Raw genomic sequence first — 13555 nt, 5'->3', positions numbered from 1 at the left:
ACATCTCATTTCAAAATCATGGAGTTGGTCCCCCCTTTGCCACTTCAACAACCTCCACTCTTCTGGGAAGGCTTTCCAGTAGATGTTGGAACATTGTTGCAAGGACTTGCATCCATTCAGCCACAAGAGCATTAGTTAAGTCGGGCACTGACTTTGGGCGATTGGGCCTGGCTCGCAGTTCTACTTCATCCTAAATGTGTTTGATGCGGTTGAGTTAAAGGCTCTGTGCAGGACAGTCAAGTTCTTCCACACCAATCTCGACAAACCATTTCTGTATGGACCTTGCTTTTTGCATGGGGCATTGTCATGCTGAAAGGAAACGGCCTTCCCCAAAATCTTTGCCACAAAAATTGGAAGTACAGAATTTTCTAGGATGTCATTGAATGCTGTAGTGTTAAGATCTCCTTAAACTGGAACTAAGGGGCCTAGTCTGAACCATGAAAAACAGCCCCAGACCATTATTCCTCCTCCACCAAACTTTACAGTTGGCACTATGCATTGGGGCATAAAGCGTTCTCCTGACATCCACCAAAACCCAGATTCGTCCATCGGACTGCCAGATGGTGAAGCGAGGTTCATCACTCCAGAGAACGCGTTTCCACTGCTCCAGAGTCAGATGGCGGTGAGCTTTACACCACTCCAGCCGTCTCTTGGCATTGCGCTTGGTGATCTTAGGCTTGTGTGCGGCTGCTTGGCCATGGAAACCCATTTCATGACCCGCTCGACAAACAGCAAAAATTTGACGAACTGACTCATTGGAAAGGTGCCGTCCTATGTGGCATCCTATGACAGTGCCACGTTGAAAGTCACAGAGCTCTTCAGTAACAGAATGGAGAACTGTATCTGAATGCGGTGCCTCGGATGAAATAAGCCGCAGTTTTTCATTATCAATGGAGAAAAAGCTCAAAACTGTGGAGGACGGCAGAGAGAGGGGATGGTGGGATTTGTGTGAAGCATAAACACAATCAGAGGCTCAAGCACTCGCCCTAATCAGCAGGTTAGGAAGAGTACACAGCCATTCTAGGAGGGACTCTGCCACAAATGTGCTCATTTGATCTTTTCCAGTTCCGAACAGCGTGGTGGCGAGTCGATCTGCAAGTCTGATCTAGGCAAGCAGTGAGGAGCGCACATAACAATACAGGCTCCAGACATCACAAGCCAGCAAAAAGAAACTCATGAAACAAGTTCCACACTCATGAAACAAATAAACACACAACCTCGGGTGATGTATAGCTGTCGGCTATATTAGCCACGACTTACCGTTCTTTGTGCAGCTTCAAATGTCGAACAAAGTTGTAAATTGTTGCACCTCTGTCTGCAATTATCTTCCCGCATGTTTTGCAAATTGCAAATCCGTTTTTTGTTGATACAGCGTCGTCTTTAAATCCGAAAATAATAATTGTGGGTATCATCTTTCCAAGGGCTCCATCTGAATTCCCCCGCCGACGTTCCTCTGCACTGCCACGCACAATCTGATTGGCTGCTGTCCGATTCAAACTCTAATCCGTTAAATGAAGAGTTGATGTGCTGCGCACATTTTTAAATAGCATCATTTTAATATTTGGGCTTGGGGAGGGTATCAAGTCAGGTCGAGTCATAAGGATCAAGTCACAGAATCAAGTCACGAGACATTGGTGTCAAAGTCGAGTTGCAAGTCATCATATTCCTGACTCGAGTCCAAGTCATGCAACTCGAGTCCACACCTCTGATATGTAGTGTATGTTGTATGCACATGTTCTTCATGCACACACACAGGAACATATACAGATAGACTCTGAAATCCATTTACAAAAGCATCACTTTCCCTCTCTCTAGGTTGAGGTGATCTGTCAATTATTTTCTATTACATACCTTGTGTATTTCTGAGATGGTTTAACAGACTATGAAAAGACGGCTACTGTCTGCTTGCAGGCTCCTACTAGAAGGTATATTAGTAGAGGCGTCAAAGCTCTCAGGAGTCTCTCTTTCTTTTGGTGTGTGTGTGTGTGTGTGTGTGTGTGTGTGTGTGTGTGTGTGTGTGTGTGTGTGTGTGTGTGTGTGTGTGTGTGTGTGTGTGTGTGTGTGTGTGTGTGTGTGTGTGTGTGTGTGTGTGTGTGTGTGTGTGTGTGTGGTCTCTCAGGTCTACATGAGGGCTCTGTTTGACTACATCCCTGCTGATGACAAGGCCACGCCCTGTCAGGAGGCGGGACTTCCCTTCAAGCGAGGTGACATCCTGCAGGTGGTAACTCAGGACGACCCCACCTGGTGGCAGGCCAAACGGGTGGGCGACAGCAACCTCCGGGCTGGACTCATACCCTCCAAACTCTTCCAGGAGAGGTGAGACTAGGCAGAGAGGCCCATGGACAGGTGTTAGCTCATAGCTCAGAGAAGAGTCTTAAGTACAAAATGAAAATAATCCGATCAAGCCTAGTTTTTGTACTGTACTGTGTCACATGATGCCTCTTATGCATATACTGTAGGACTCTTATATTAGGCGCAGTATGTGGACTGAATTGTTTTCAAAACAGTGCAGGTATCATCATAGAGCTGTCTCTATCTGTTCCATACTCATGTGCTCCACTTTCAGTTAAATCAAGTATCAAAGCAGCTTGGATCTTAACACATGGACCTAAACATAGGCTGGAATGGGAACAGTCCATTATGTCAGTGTCATAATCCCTCAATAGGATGGATATGTAAACGTGTTGGGTTGCTCTGCATTGGGGGTATAAACACACCCAAGCTCCAACCCACTGCCCACTCTGTATTCATCTTAGCTAAGCAGGGGGGAGTGATACCAGCGGCTGCAGCCTGATTGCGGACACACACACACACACACACACACACACACACACACACACACACACACACACACACACACACACACACACACACACACACACACACACACACACACACACACACACACACACACACACACACACACACACACTGTGTTGGATTAATCATGGTGCCTGAAATACAGAGAAGGGAACCTCAGCCAAGCCGTGGGTTTAATCTCTCATACTAGCTTTGCTCCTTTTCACTGATAACACATACGAGGCAAGGGTCACATGTGTTGTATCTCTCTGTCTCTCTCATGTCCTAATCTTCTCTTTCAATCTCTTTGCCTCCCTCCTTCACTGCCTCTTTTCCTCCCATCTCTGTTCATCTCCCTGACACTGCCATGCTCACACTCTTATTTCTCCTCTCTTTCTGTACCCTTCTGTACATTTTCTCAGACGGCTGGCTTACCGGATAAAAACGGGCACACTTCCGAACCCTAAATCCCCTAAAAATCCTACCTGTAAGTGTCCACAAAAAAAGGTGCTATCTAGAACCTTAAAGGGATAAACCCTTTGAAGAACCTTTTATGGTTGCAAGTAGAACCCTTTTGGTTCCGGGTAGAACCCTGTTGGGATCCATGAAGAGCCATTTCTAAAAAGGGTTCTACCTGGAACCAAAAAGGTTTTTCCTATAGGGACGGCCAAAGAACTCTTTTGGAACCCTTTTTTTCTAAGAGTGCACAGATATACAGACACGTGTTCGCTGTTGTACTCAATATCAAACTGAAGCTCAAGCATACCTTCTGAAAGTATAACGTCTTTGTCAGTGATGGTTCATGTTCGGTTTTTTTTTACAAGATGTAGATTTCTCCCCCAGATAGATGTCTTTATGTTGACATTTATTTACTGGTGGTAATTGGTGTCCTCGGGAGTAATTAGTATTGACTGTTTATTCTCTGCTGTCATTCGGATGTGTTTTTTGAAAAGGGACGAGAGAGAAAGAGAGAGGGGGGGGGGCCTTTGGGAGTGGGGAGAAGAGGGGGAGGGATCACAAAGATATGAATTAATCTTTCATGTCTGGTCCATCTGGCCGGTGAGCACAAAGTGTATCTCTATAGTGAGAGAGACTACAACAGACTAGAACCAATTAACAGGATGAGTGTGTAACAATGTCCATTTTGTCCACTTTGTCTCTCTCCTGCTGCTCTATGTTGTGGGGTAATAGTATTGGGTATGTCGGAATAGAAGTGGCCAGGTGAGTGTTTGATGAGAGCGGTGGCGCTTCGTGGTCCATAATCCACAGGCGATCCGATTAGGTCTGAGCCCCAGGGAGACAACAAGAGCTTAGCAATATGTCAGCTAGCCGGCTATACCATGGAGGCCCATGTCTGTGTGGACTCTCTCTCTCTACCATTCTCTCTCTACCCCTATCTCTATCTTTTCTCTCTCTTTTCTCTCTCCTCTCTCTCTCTCTCGACCTGTCTCTCTCTTTTCTCTCTCTTTTCTCTCTCCTCTCTCTCTCTCTCGACCTGTCTCTCTCTTTCCTCTCTCTTTTCTCTCCTCTCTCTCTCGACCTGTCTCTCTCTTTTCTCTCTCTTTTCTCTCTCTTTTCTCTAACTCTCTATCTCTCTCTCGACCTGTCTCTACCCCTGTCTTTTCTCTCTCTTTCTCTCTCTCTCTCTTTCCCTCTCACTTTGATTCATTTCCTTGCCACTAGTGAAGCTCATGAGGTTGCCTTTTTAATGTGGGTCAGAGGCTCGACCTCTCAAATACGTTATAGAACCGAGACTGAGACAGTTTGTGCACTTTAAAATCTATAATTCCCGTCTCTCTCTCTCTCTCTCTCTCTCTCACACACACATTTTCTCTCATTCTCCAACTACTCACCTGCTAGAAAATTTATATTTTAGAGACCAATTTGTGCAACTGTTTGTCAAAGATTTCTCATCATCCTCCTTTCCCTCACTGCTTACCGCAGATGACCAAGGATGTGACAAAGGTGGGTATACTGGTACAGAGATGTCTGCAATCCTCCTTCTCTCTCTCTCTCTCTCTCTCTCTCTCTCTCTGTCTCTCTCTCTCTTTTTCTGTCTCTCTTTCTCTCTCTCTTTTTCTGTCTGTCTCTCCCTCTCTTTTTTCTGTCTCTCTCTCTCTCTCTCTCTCTCTCTCTCTCTCTCTCTCTCTCTCTCTCTCTCTCTCTCTCTCTCTCTCTCTCTCTCTCTCTCTGTCTCTCTGTCTCTCTGTCTCTCTCCCTCACTCACACATAACCATGATCAGGGAATGAGGACAGTGTGCCACTAGTTTTATTGCCACTGTCAGTGATTAAACAGGACATTACTGCACATGGACATGCAGAGAATACTAGTAACCATCCACAATTAGACATAATCAGATACATGGACACGTGGTGACAGTTTATGTTCTATTACTCTTCTATTTCTCCTGACTTCCATTTGACAATTTGAGGTCCGTGTTTTGAAAGTGCTTGGTATGACTATGAGAAGATGGCTACTGTCTGCTTGCAGGCTCCTACTAGAAGGTATATTAGTAGAGGCGTCAAAGCTCTCAGGAGTCTCTCTTTCTTTTGGTGTGTGTGTGTGTGTGTGTGTGTGTGTGTGTGTGTGTGTGTGTGTGTGTGTGTGTGTGTGTGTGTGTGTGTGTGTGTGTGTGTGCGTGCGTGCGTGCGTGCGTGCGTGCGTGCGTGCGTGCGTGCGTGCGTGCGTGCGTGCGTGCGTGCGTGCGTGCGTGCGTGCGTGTGTGTGCGTGTGCGTGTGTGTGTGTGGGTGCGCGTGTGTGCGCCATGTGTATGTGTGTGTGCGCGCGCTGTGGGGGTGGATGAGACTCCATGGGCCCTGTACTGCTCTGCTTCCAGCTTAAATCCTCCCACACTATAGCCAGCCTAAGAGACCAGAATAGAGATTCACTGCGATTGCAGTGTGTGTGTGTGTGTGTGTGTGTGTGTGTGTGTGTGTGTGTGTGTGTGTGTGTGTGTGTGTGTGTGTGTGTGTGTGTGTGTGTGTGTGTGTGTGTGTGTGTGTGTGTGTGTGTGTGTGTGTGTGTGTGTGTGTGTGTGCGTTCAAATAACGGACTGGACACACTCCGAAAAAATCATACTTTTCAAGATTATTTTAAGCATCTTAACTCATGTTCCGGTGTGCGCCCCAGCCTTCGTAAGATATTCACTGTCTAAGTCGTGGACCAGCACCTACCCTACCTTATAAGAACATTACGTAAAGCATATTATGGCAATGCTTAAAGAGCCCACACTTTGAGAGCCCGTACCTTATTGTATGTGTGTGATGCTAAGGCAGGCCTGCAGACTGGAAAGCACGGCCAATCACTTAAAGATAGCAAGGAACCATCCTCTCCATCATCATCATCATCATCAGCTTCTATTCTTTTGTTCTCTCTTTTCCTCTTTTCCTCTGCAATTCATCTTATTCTGTCTACTGCAGTTTGCTGTCCTCTTCTTCTCCTCACTCCTCTACTGTGTCTTGGCTGCCTGTTCTTCTCCTTGCAGAGGATTTGTCGTTCACCCTCTATCCTTCTCTGCTGTCGTCTTTTCTACTTGCCCCATTTTTCTCTGTCAGCTGTTTTCTAATCGGTATCTCTGAGTTGGTGAATCTACCATTGTCAGCACTTTTGTTGCATATCCAGAGTTTCAGAGACATCAGATATTTTTTGCTTAGTTAAATATTGAATTCAGTAGTTCTGGTGTTGTAAATTGCAAAGGTTTTTGTATGCTAGCTACCATAGCTTTGTGAGCTGTCCATTTCACAAAGCCATGTGTGTGGACCAGGGACACCCAGTTCCCTTTTCCAGTCGACTGCCTCCAGAAGTGCTCGGTGTGTCTGTGTGGTGTCTGTCAAACCTCCCCCATCATGGCTGCCACAGTGGCTGCGGGCTCCGGCTGAGGGCCTGTCCTGCTGAAACCTCCCTGCCCTGACCTGCTGGCTTAGTGACCTACCCTGCGCCCACCCCTCTGCCCGCCGCCCGCCTGCCCGACCCTGCCTGTCCTGCTTCGGGGCCCGCAGCCCCCCTCTCCCCTCTGTACCCCCCCCCTGATCCTTCCTCGAGGTTACTTACCCTCCGCTCACCCCCGCCCCCTCTTCTCCCTGCTTGCCTCCCTACAGAGGACTGTGATTGTGAGGGCTATTTCAATGGACAGTACATAGGTGAGAGTCTGCACGTCTTCCTCCTTCTGCCGCCTTTACCTCTTTTGCTGTCCGATGTCTGTGTGTCCTCCAGGACCTTGCTGTGAGCTGCTGGCTTCACTGAACTGCCGGTTTGGGTCGGGGAATGTGCGGGTGTCCTGAGGGTGGGACTGGCTGGAGTTGGGGCGTCTGTGTGGGGAGTGATGGAGAAGGGAGGAGAGAGGTGGAGAAAGAGGGGTGGTGGGGAGAGGCAATGCTGAGAGAAGACGGAACTGATCCCAGTTCATTAGATAGGGAAGACTAGTACTGAAGGAGAGAGTGTGCACTCCAGCACCAGATTTTCCAGCTTCATGTGAAAGAGGGGAGTTTAGTTTATCACTCCTTCAGGTGGCGCTAACAAATCGGTCTCGTGACCTAATTAGTGTAATGAGAAAAGTGCTGAAGAGGGTGTGATAGAGTGCGAGTGCCAGACTTGAAAGAGTTTTATCTCCAGTAGATATTGAGACATGGCTGCTATTGCATCTCTGTCAGACTTTTAACAAGTCTTGGGCTCATTATCAGTTCCCCAGACACCAGAGTAGCAGTCATTTCGGGGCATTCAAAAATATTTACTACTTGTTATCTACTACTTGTTGGATTTAACCCTCAAGCTACCGACGTTGGTAAATACAGTTTGCATCCAGACTGAAATTGCATTGGCACGACAACATAACGGTTTCCCCGTAATCCTCGGCCCCCTGCTACCCTCACACTGGCCTCCCCTCCTTCCACTGTCCTCCCCTCGCCTCCTTCACCCTTACATGACCTTGAGGCCCCCTCCCCTTCCCCCATACCCCAGAAACTGTTGGAATGAAAAGCAGGGCACACGGAGTGATCTGAACACAGCTGACAGCCCAAACACTGCCCTCCCATGGCAATAAGACCAGCTGTATTATTCCACACCTCATTTGGATGCCAGTCATCAAGGAGGTAAACATGTTTGTTTACCTTCGTAATGACACAGAATACTGACATCATCCAAGCAGGTTACTCCTTATATATGGAGATTAAACCCAGCATCCTTGCCTTGCCCCAAACTAAAGCTGTGTTTGGATCCCCCTGAGACTCCCCTCTTGCCTCTGCCTCTGCTGCCATGGCTGATGCACCCCTCGTATCCTCACCCCCAACGGGGGGGCCCTGCTGCGTTGGACGCAATTGCACATTCAACCAACCAGGCACGTTTTGCTGCTTGTTTCACCCTGTGTGGAGACTGAGGCGCGAGGCTGAGTTGTGTGATGCTCTAATGCCAGTTATAGTCTCTCCTAAGTGTAAAGCAGTGGCGCCCTCCTGTGGCCAGGTGTTTTCCTGGGAATTTTATTCAGGTACTGTTACCGGCTTGTTCCCTCAGGTATTCCCACTGTCCGCAGGCAGGGGGGGATGGGCACCCTTGGGCCTGGAGAGACTGTGTGTGCGGGACTGCGTGCGTGCGTGCGTGCGTGTGTGTGTGTGTGTGTGTCACTCCCACTACACTGTGGTCTCCAGAGTCAGGCTGCCCTATCCCTCCTGGTCCACCCCTGTAGCTCTCTGTCAAGCAGCATGTCTCCGTTGTACTGTATACTCTTACATGTGTTTACAGACCAGATCATTATCCTTCCATGGCAAGAAGCTCCTTTTATCTTTACTGTGGCATTATTAGTTGTTCGTTGAGAGAAGCCACGTCTCCTTTTAAAAACGAGAAAGGAGAGGCATGAGCTTGATATTGACAGCAGAAGAGTGTTTGCTTCAGTCTCGGTCCCAGAGCTTATTTCTCACTGTCAAAGTGGAGCTGCCAAACCCCTTGGTCAGATATTAGCTGCATGCGATTGATATTCGTTGGACACGCGCTTGTAAACGAGCAGGTTCAGTCAATATCTCACAATGCCGCTGGCAGCCCGTTTACCTCAGAGATAAGCACGGGTCAGGCTGTCAAACCTGTGGGACCACTCACTGATTAATGACGGATCACAGCTGACCACTCGTATCTGTAATGGTCCCACGGTTCACTGGGGGTTTTAATGCATGATTATCAAGGGTTGCACTTTCTTTGTTCTCTGATAACCAACACGTAATAAATAATGTTGTGGTTACGTTGGGGTTTGATTTGCATGATAGCCTGATATGGTGCCCTGATATGACGGGACACTGGTATTGTGCATTTAAAATGTTTGTCGGCAACACTAATTGCCAAGTGAGAACAACGACAGGCGCTATCTAAACTGCCTTGGAGAATACAGTTAACTATGTGGAAAGAGCATGCGTTAGACAGTGTATCAAACCACTTGATGATCATATCTGACCTTTTGACCCTGTGCCCCCCTACCTCACTTTGCTTTCCCTGCTCCTCCCGCCTGCCTGTCCTGCTGTAGCGGGTCTGAGGAGGAGTTTCCGTCTGAGCCGAAAGGACCGGTCAGGATCACTCGGAGGAGGGGCCACCTCCGACCCCACCGACCCAGACTTTGCCACCTACGAGGAGGTGACTCGCTACCAGCACCGGCCCAACGAGAGACCCCGCCTGGTGGTCCTGATCGGTAAGACGACAGCTTCAGGATGACTATGGCAGTGTGGAGTCATTCTACTTTGATGATACTGCTTTCTAGTGGCCAATACTACAAACAGCAACTTCCCTCTAGTTGTGTGGTAGCCTTGTGAGAACCAGCCCATATTCTCGTTCACTTTAAGCAGTCAGTCTGCTTGACCAAGCCTTTGAGGTCTTATCTACAGTAACTAATGCTATTTAATTAATCAAAGTGCACAAAAAATGGCACATCCAATAATTAATCAGTGGACTTAACTTGATGTTGATGCAGATTTTTTTCAGCAAATATTGATTATTTTCCCTGATAGTTCTGTTTAAATAACTCTGTCACTCCCTCTCTCTTTCTCTTTTCCTGTCTCTCTCTCTTTTTCTGTCTCTCTCGCTCTCTCTCTCTTTTCTGTCTCTCTCTCTTTTCTGTCTCTCTCTCTCTCTCTTTTTCTGTCTCTCTCGCTCTCTCTCTCTTTTCTGTCTCTCTCTCTCTCTTTTCTGTCTATCTCTCTCTCTTTTCTCTCTCTCTCTCTCTCTCTCTCTCTTTTTCTGTCTCTCTTTCTCTCTCTCTTTTTCTGTCTGTCTCTCCCTCTCTTTTTTCTCTCTCTCTTTTCTCTTTCTCTCTCTCTCTCTCTCTCTCTCTCTCTCTCTCTCTCTCTCTCTCTCTCTTTTTCTGTCTCTCTTTCTCTCTCTCTTTTGTCTGTCTGTCTCTCCCTCTTTTCTCTCTCTCTCTCTCTCTCTCTCTCTCTCTCTCTCTCTCTCTCTCTCTCTCTCTCTCTCTCTCTCTCTCTCTCTCACTCACACAAAGGCTCCCTAGGAGCTCGTATCAATGAGCTGAAACAGAAGGTGATCGCAGAGAACCCCCATCGCTATGCTGTGGCCGTACCGCGTGAGTTACACCTTCTGAACCGCACACCCTCTTCTTGCTACACTGACGGCGACGCCCTCTAACACCCTAGTAAAGAACTGCGACGCCAGTAAGACAATCGCAGCCTTCTCCCTTTTCCCCCTATCACTTGTGTCTCCAGATACCACCAGGCCCAAGAAGCCTCATGAGAAGGAGGGGGTGGAGTACCACTTTGTCACCAAACAGGCGTTTGACGCAGACGCTCTGAGCAACAAGTGAGTTCTCTTTGATGCCATATGGCTGATCTGCGAAGCCACACTGTCCCTGTCTCTGTAGTACTCTGCTTTGGTTTGTCTGTTTCGTGCTTAGTTGTGTCCTGTGTGTCCAGGTTCATAGAGCATGGGGAGTACAAGGAGAACCAGTATGGCACCAGCATAGAGGCTATCCGCTCTGTACAGGCCAAGAACAAGATGTGCCTAGTGGACGTGCAACCAGAGGTAGGGCCAAGGCACATGCTCTGCAGTGAAGCATATCCCATTCTGTCATAATGCACTGTACAATATAACCACGGCTGTCACATGCAGTCTGTGTCACACCCTATTCTATGACGGTCCCTGACGTTCCTCCTGTGGCCTCTCGGTGAGAGTACTTTCTGTTTCAGTCAGGCTGGCTGAAGTGTATTCGCTTGTGTCACAGTTTACCCGTAGCATCTCTGACATCTCAAGAGGACATTTCTCTGATGGTATCTGTTCTCTAAACCCCGTGTACGCTGTGTGACAACCCAACGCAGACTGTGTGAAATTGCATCTGAATGTGACCTGGCCCCTTAGGCTCTGAAGACACTGCGGACATCTGAGTTCAAGCCCTATGTCATCTTCGTCAAGCCGCGTGTCCCGGAGAGCAGACGCCGTCGTAGTGCTGCCACTTCACCAGCAGGGGGAGATCATGGGCGAGTGACGGTGAGACCTGCTGTCTCTTTTTGTGATAGTGAGCAGAGTCTGAAAATGTGCTCATATGAATGTGTCAGTGAGTTTAACCTTTTTTCTGTTGCTCAATCTTTTATTTTTGCACGGCATGCTTTCTCCTCTCCTTAATCTGATATCACCTTTACGGCCTTCCTCACTCTTATGCTTCCTTATTTTCATGTCTGTCTGTCTGTCTGTCTGTCTGTCTGTCTGTCTGTCTGTCTGTCTGTCTGTCTGTCTGTCTGTCTGTCTGTCTGTCTGTCTGTCTGTCTGTCTGTCTGTCTGTCTGTCTGTCTGTCTGTCTGTCTGTCTGTCTGTCTGTCTGTCTGTCTGATTCTTGTCTGTCTGTCTGTGTCTGTCTGTCTGATTCTTGTCTGTCTGTCTGTGTCTGTCTGTCTGATTCTCGTCTGTCTGTCTGTGTCTGTCTGTCTGTCTGTCTGATTCTCCTCTGTCTGTCTGTCTGTCTGTCTGTCTGATTCTCCTCTGTCTGTCTGTCTGTCTGTCTGATTCTCGTCTGTCTGTCTGTGTCTGTCTGTCTGATTCTCGTCTGTCTGTCTGTGTCTGTCTGTCTGTCTGTCTGATTCTCCTCTGTCTGTCTGTCTGTCTGTCTGTCTGTCTGATTCTCCTCTGTCTGTCTGTCTGTCTGTCTGATTCTCCTCTGTCTGTCTGTCTGTCTGTCTGTCTGTCTGTCTGTCTGTCTGTCTGTCTGTCTGTCTGTCTGTCTGTCTGTCTGTCTGTCTGTCTGTCTGTCTGTCTGTCTGTCTGTCTGTCTGTCTGTCTGTCTGTCTGATTCTCCTCTGTCTGTCCGTCCGTCCGTCCGTCCATACATACCTGTCAGGATGAGGACCTGCAGGAAATGCGTCAGTCAGCCCAGCAGATGGACCAGCGGTATGGCCACCTGGTCGACCGGGTCCTAATCAAGGAGGACTCAGCCAGCGCCTGCACAGAACTCCGAGGCATTCTGGAGAGGCTGGAGCGTGAGATCTTCTGGGTACCCCTCTGCTGGGTGCGGACCTAACCCCGCTCTCCCCAACCACCACCCTCCAGAGAGGGGGATCACAGCCCCCCAGCTCTTCCTCCAGCAGGACCCCTACCCTACCCCCCCCCCCCCCCCATCCCTTTTCTGATCTCCTGGACCCCTTGGCCAGCCTGTAGGGTGTGGAAGATACTGCCCCAAACCCTGGCCTGATATCGGGCCAGCAACACACTGGCACTAGGGGAGAAGGGCATGCGGCAAAACCCTTTGGAACATTTCTGTGTTTGGGATGTTCAAAGGGAAAGATTGTTGTTCTGGCTATAAAACAAACAAACAACAAACACACAAATTCATGTTTTTTAATTTTATTATTTATGTCAGTCAGTCAGTCAGACAGACAAACACAGACATCTTTATTGTGGATCCATGTGAAATGCCATCCGTAGCTTCCTTTGGCCCGCAGTGTCTAGTACTTGAGTTTCCCATTAATATAATAATACAGTATAGCACAAAAGTGAGTACACCCCTCAAAAATGAGTACACCCCTAAGTGAAAATGTCCAAATTGGGCCCAATTAGCCATTTTCCCTCCCCGGTGTCATGTGACTCATTAGTGTTACAAGGTCTCAGGTGTGAATGGGGAGCAGGTGTGTTAAATTTGGTGTCATCGCTCTCACACTCCCTCATACTGACTGGTCACTGGAAGTTCAACATGGCACCTCATGGCAAAGAACTGTCTGAGGATCTGAAATTATTTTTTGTTGCTCTACATAAAGATGGCCTGGGCTATAAGAAGATTGCCAAGACCCTGAAACTGAGCTGCAGCACGGTGGCCAAGACCATACAGCGGTTTAACTGGACAGGTTCCACTCAGAACAGGCCTCGCCATGGTCGACCAAAGAAGTTGAGTGCACGTGCTCAGCGTCATATCCAGAGGTTGTCTTTGGGAAATAGACGTATGAGTGCTGCAAGCATTGCTGCAGAGGTTGAAGGGGTGGGTTGGGGTCAGCCTGTCAGTGCTCAGACCATATGCCGTACACTGCATCAAATTGGTCTGCATGGCTATCGTCCCAGAAGGAAGCCTCTTCTAAAGATGATGCACAAGAAAGCCCGCAAACAGTTTGCCGAAGACAAGCAAACTAAGAACCATGTCCTGTGGTCTGATGAGACCAAGATAAACTTATTTGGTTCAGATGGTGTCAAGCGTGTGTGGCGGCAACCAGGTGAGGAGTACAAAGACAAGTGTGTCTTGCCTACAGTCAAGCATGGTGGTGGGAGTGTCATGGTCTGGGGCTGCATGAGTGCTG

At 48.2% G+C, this 13555-nt stretch overlaps 1 protein-coding gene across 5 annotated transcripts in view; it reads left to right on the top strand.

Annotated features, from left to right (window-relative positions):
- Positions 1 to 12861, top strand: part of LOC124015148 (MAGUK p55 subfamily member 3-like) — a 31187-nt gene extending 18326 nt beyond the window's left edge. Inside the window, exons 10-20 of one of the 5 annotated variants that reach the window (XM_046330127.1) lie at positions 2120 to 2316; positions 3222 to 3286; positions 4744 to 4764; positions 6899 to 6940; positions 8215 to 8280; positions 9304 to 9465; positions 10270 to 10350; positions 10490 to 10583; positions 10697 to 10805; positions 11139 to 11267; positions 12112 to 12861. In XM_046330127.1, the coding sequence (XP_046186083.1) occupies positions 2120 to 2316; positions 3222 to 3286; positions 4744 to 4764; positions 6899 to 6940; positions 8215 to 8280; positions 9304 to 9465; positions 10270 to 10350; positions 10490 to 10583; positions 10697 to 10805; positions 11139 to 11267; positions 12112 to 12291 (1146 nt within the window). In that variant the 3' untranslated portion in view covers positions 12292 to 12861. Of the gene's footprint in view, positions 1 to 2119; positions 2317 to 3221; positions 3287 to 4743; positions 4765 to 6898; positions 6941 to 8208; positions 8281 to 9303; positions 9466 to 10269; positions 10351 to 10489; positions 10584 to 10696; positions 10806 to 11138; positions 11268 to 12111 lie in introns of all 5 variants that reach the window. The other 4 variants (XM_046330130.1, XM_046330129.1, XM_046330131.1 and 1 more) reach the window with 4 other exon arrangements.
- Positions 12862 to 13555: the final 694 nt, after the last annotated feature.

The sequence above is a fragment of the Oncorhynchus gorbuscha genome, linkage group LG26 (assembly GCF_021184085.1).
Source record: "Oncorhynchus gorbuscha isolate QuinsamMale2020 ecotype Even-year linkage group LG26, OgorEven_v1.0, whole genome shotgun sequence".
NCBI classification, from domain to species: Eukaryota; Metazoa; Chordata; class Actinopteri; order Salmoniformes; family Salmonidae; genus Oncorhynchus; species Oncorhynchus gorbuscha.
This window is presented reverse-complemented; position numbering and strand designations above follow the sequence as displayed.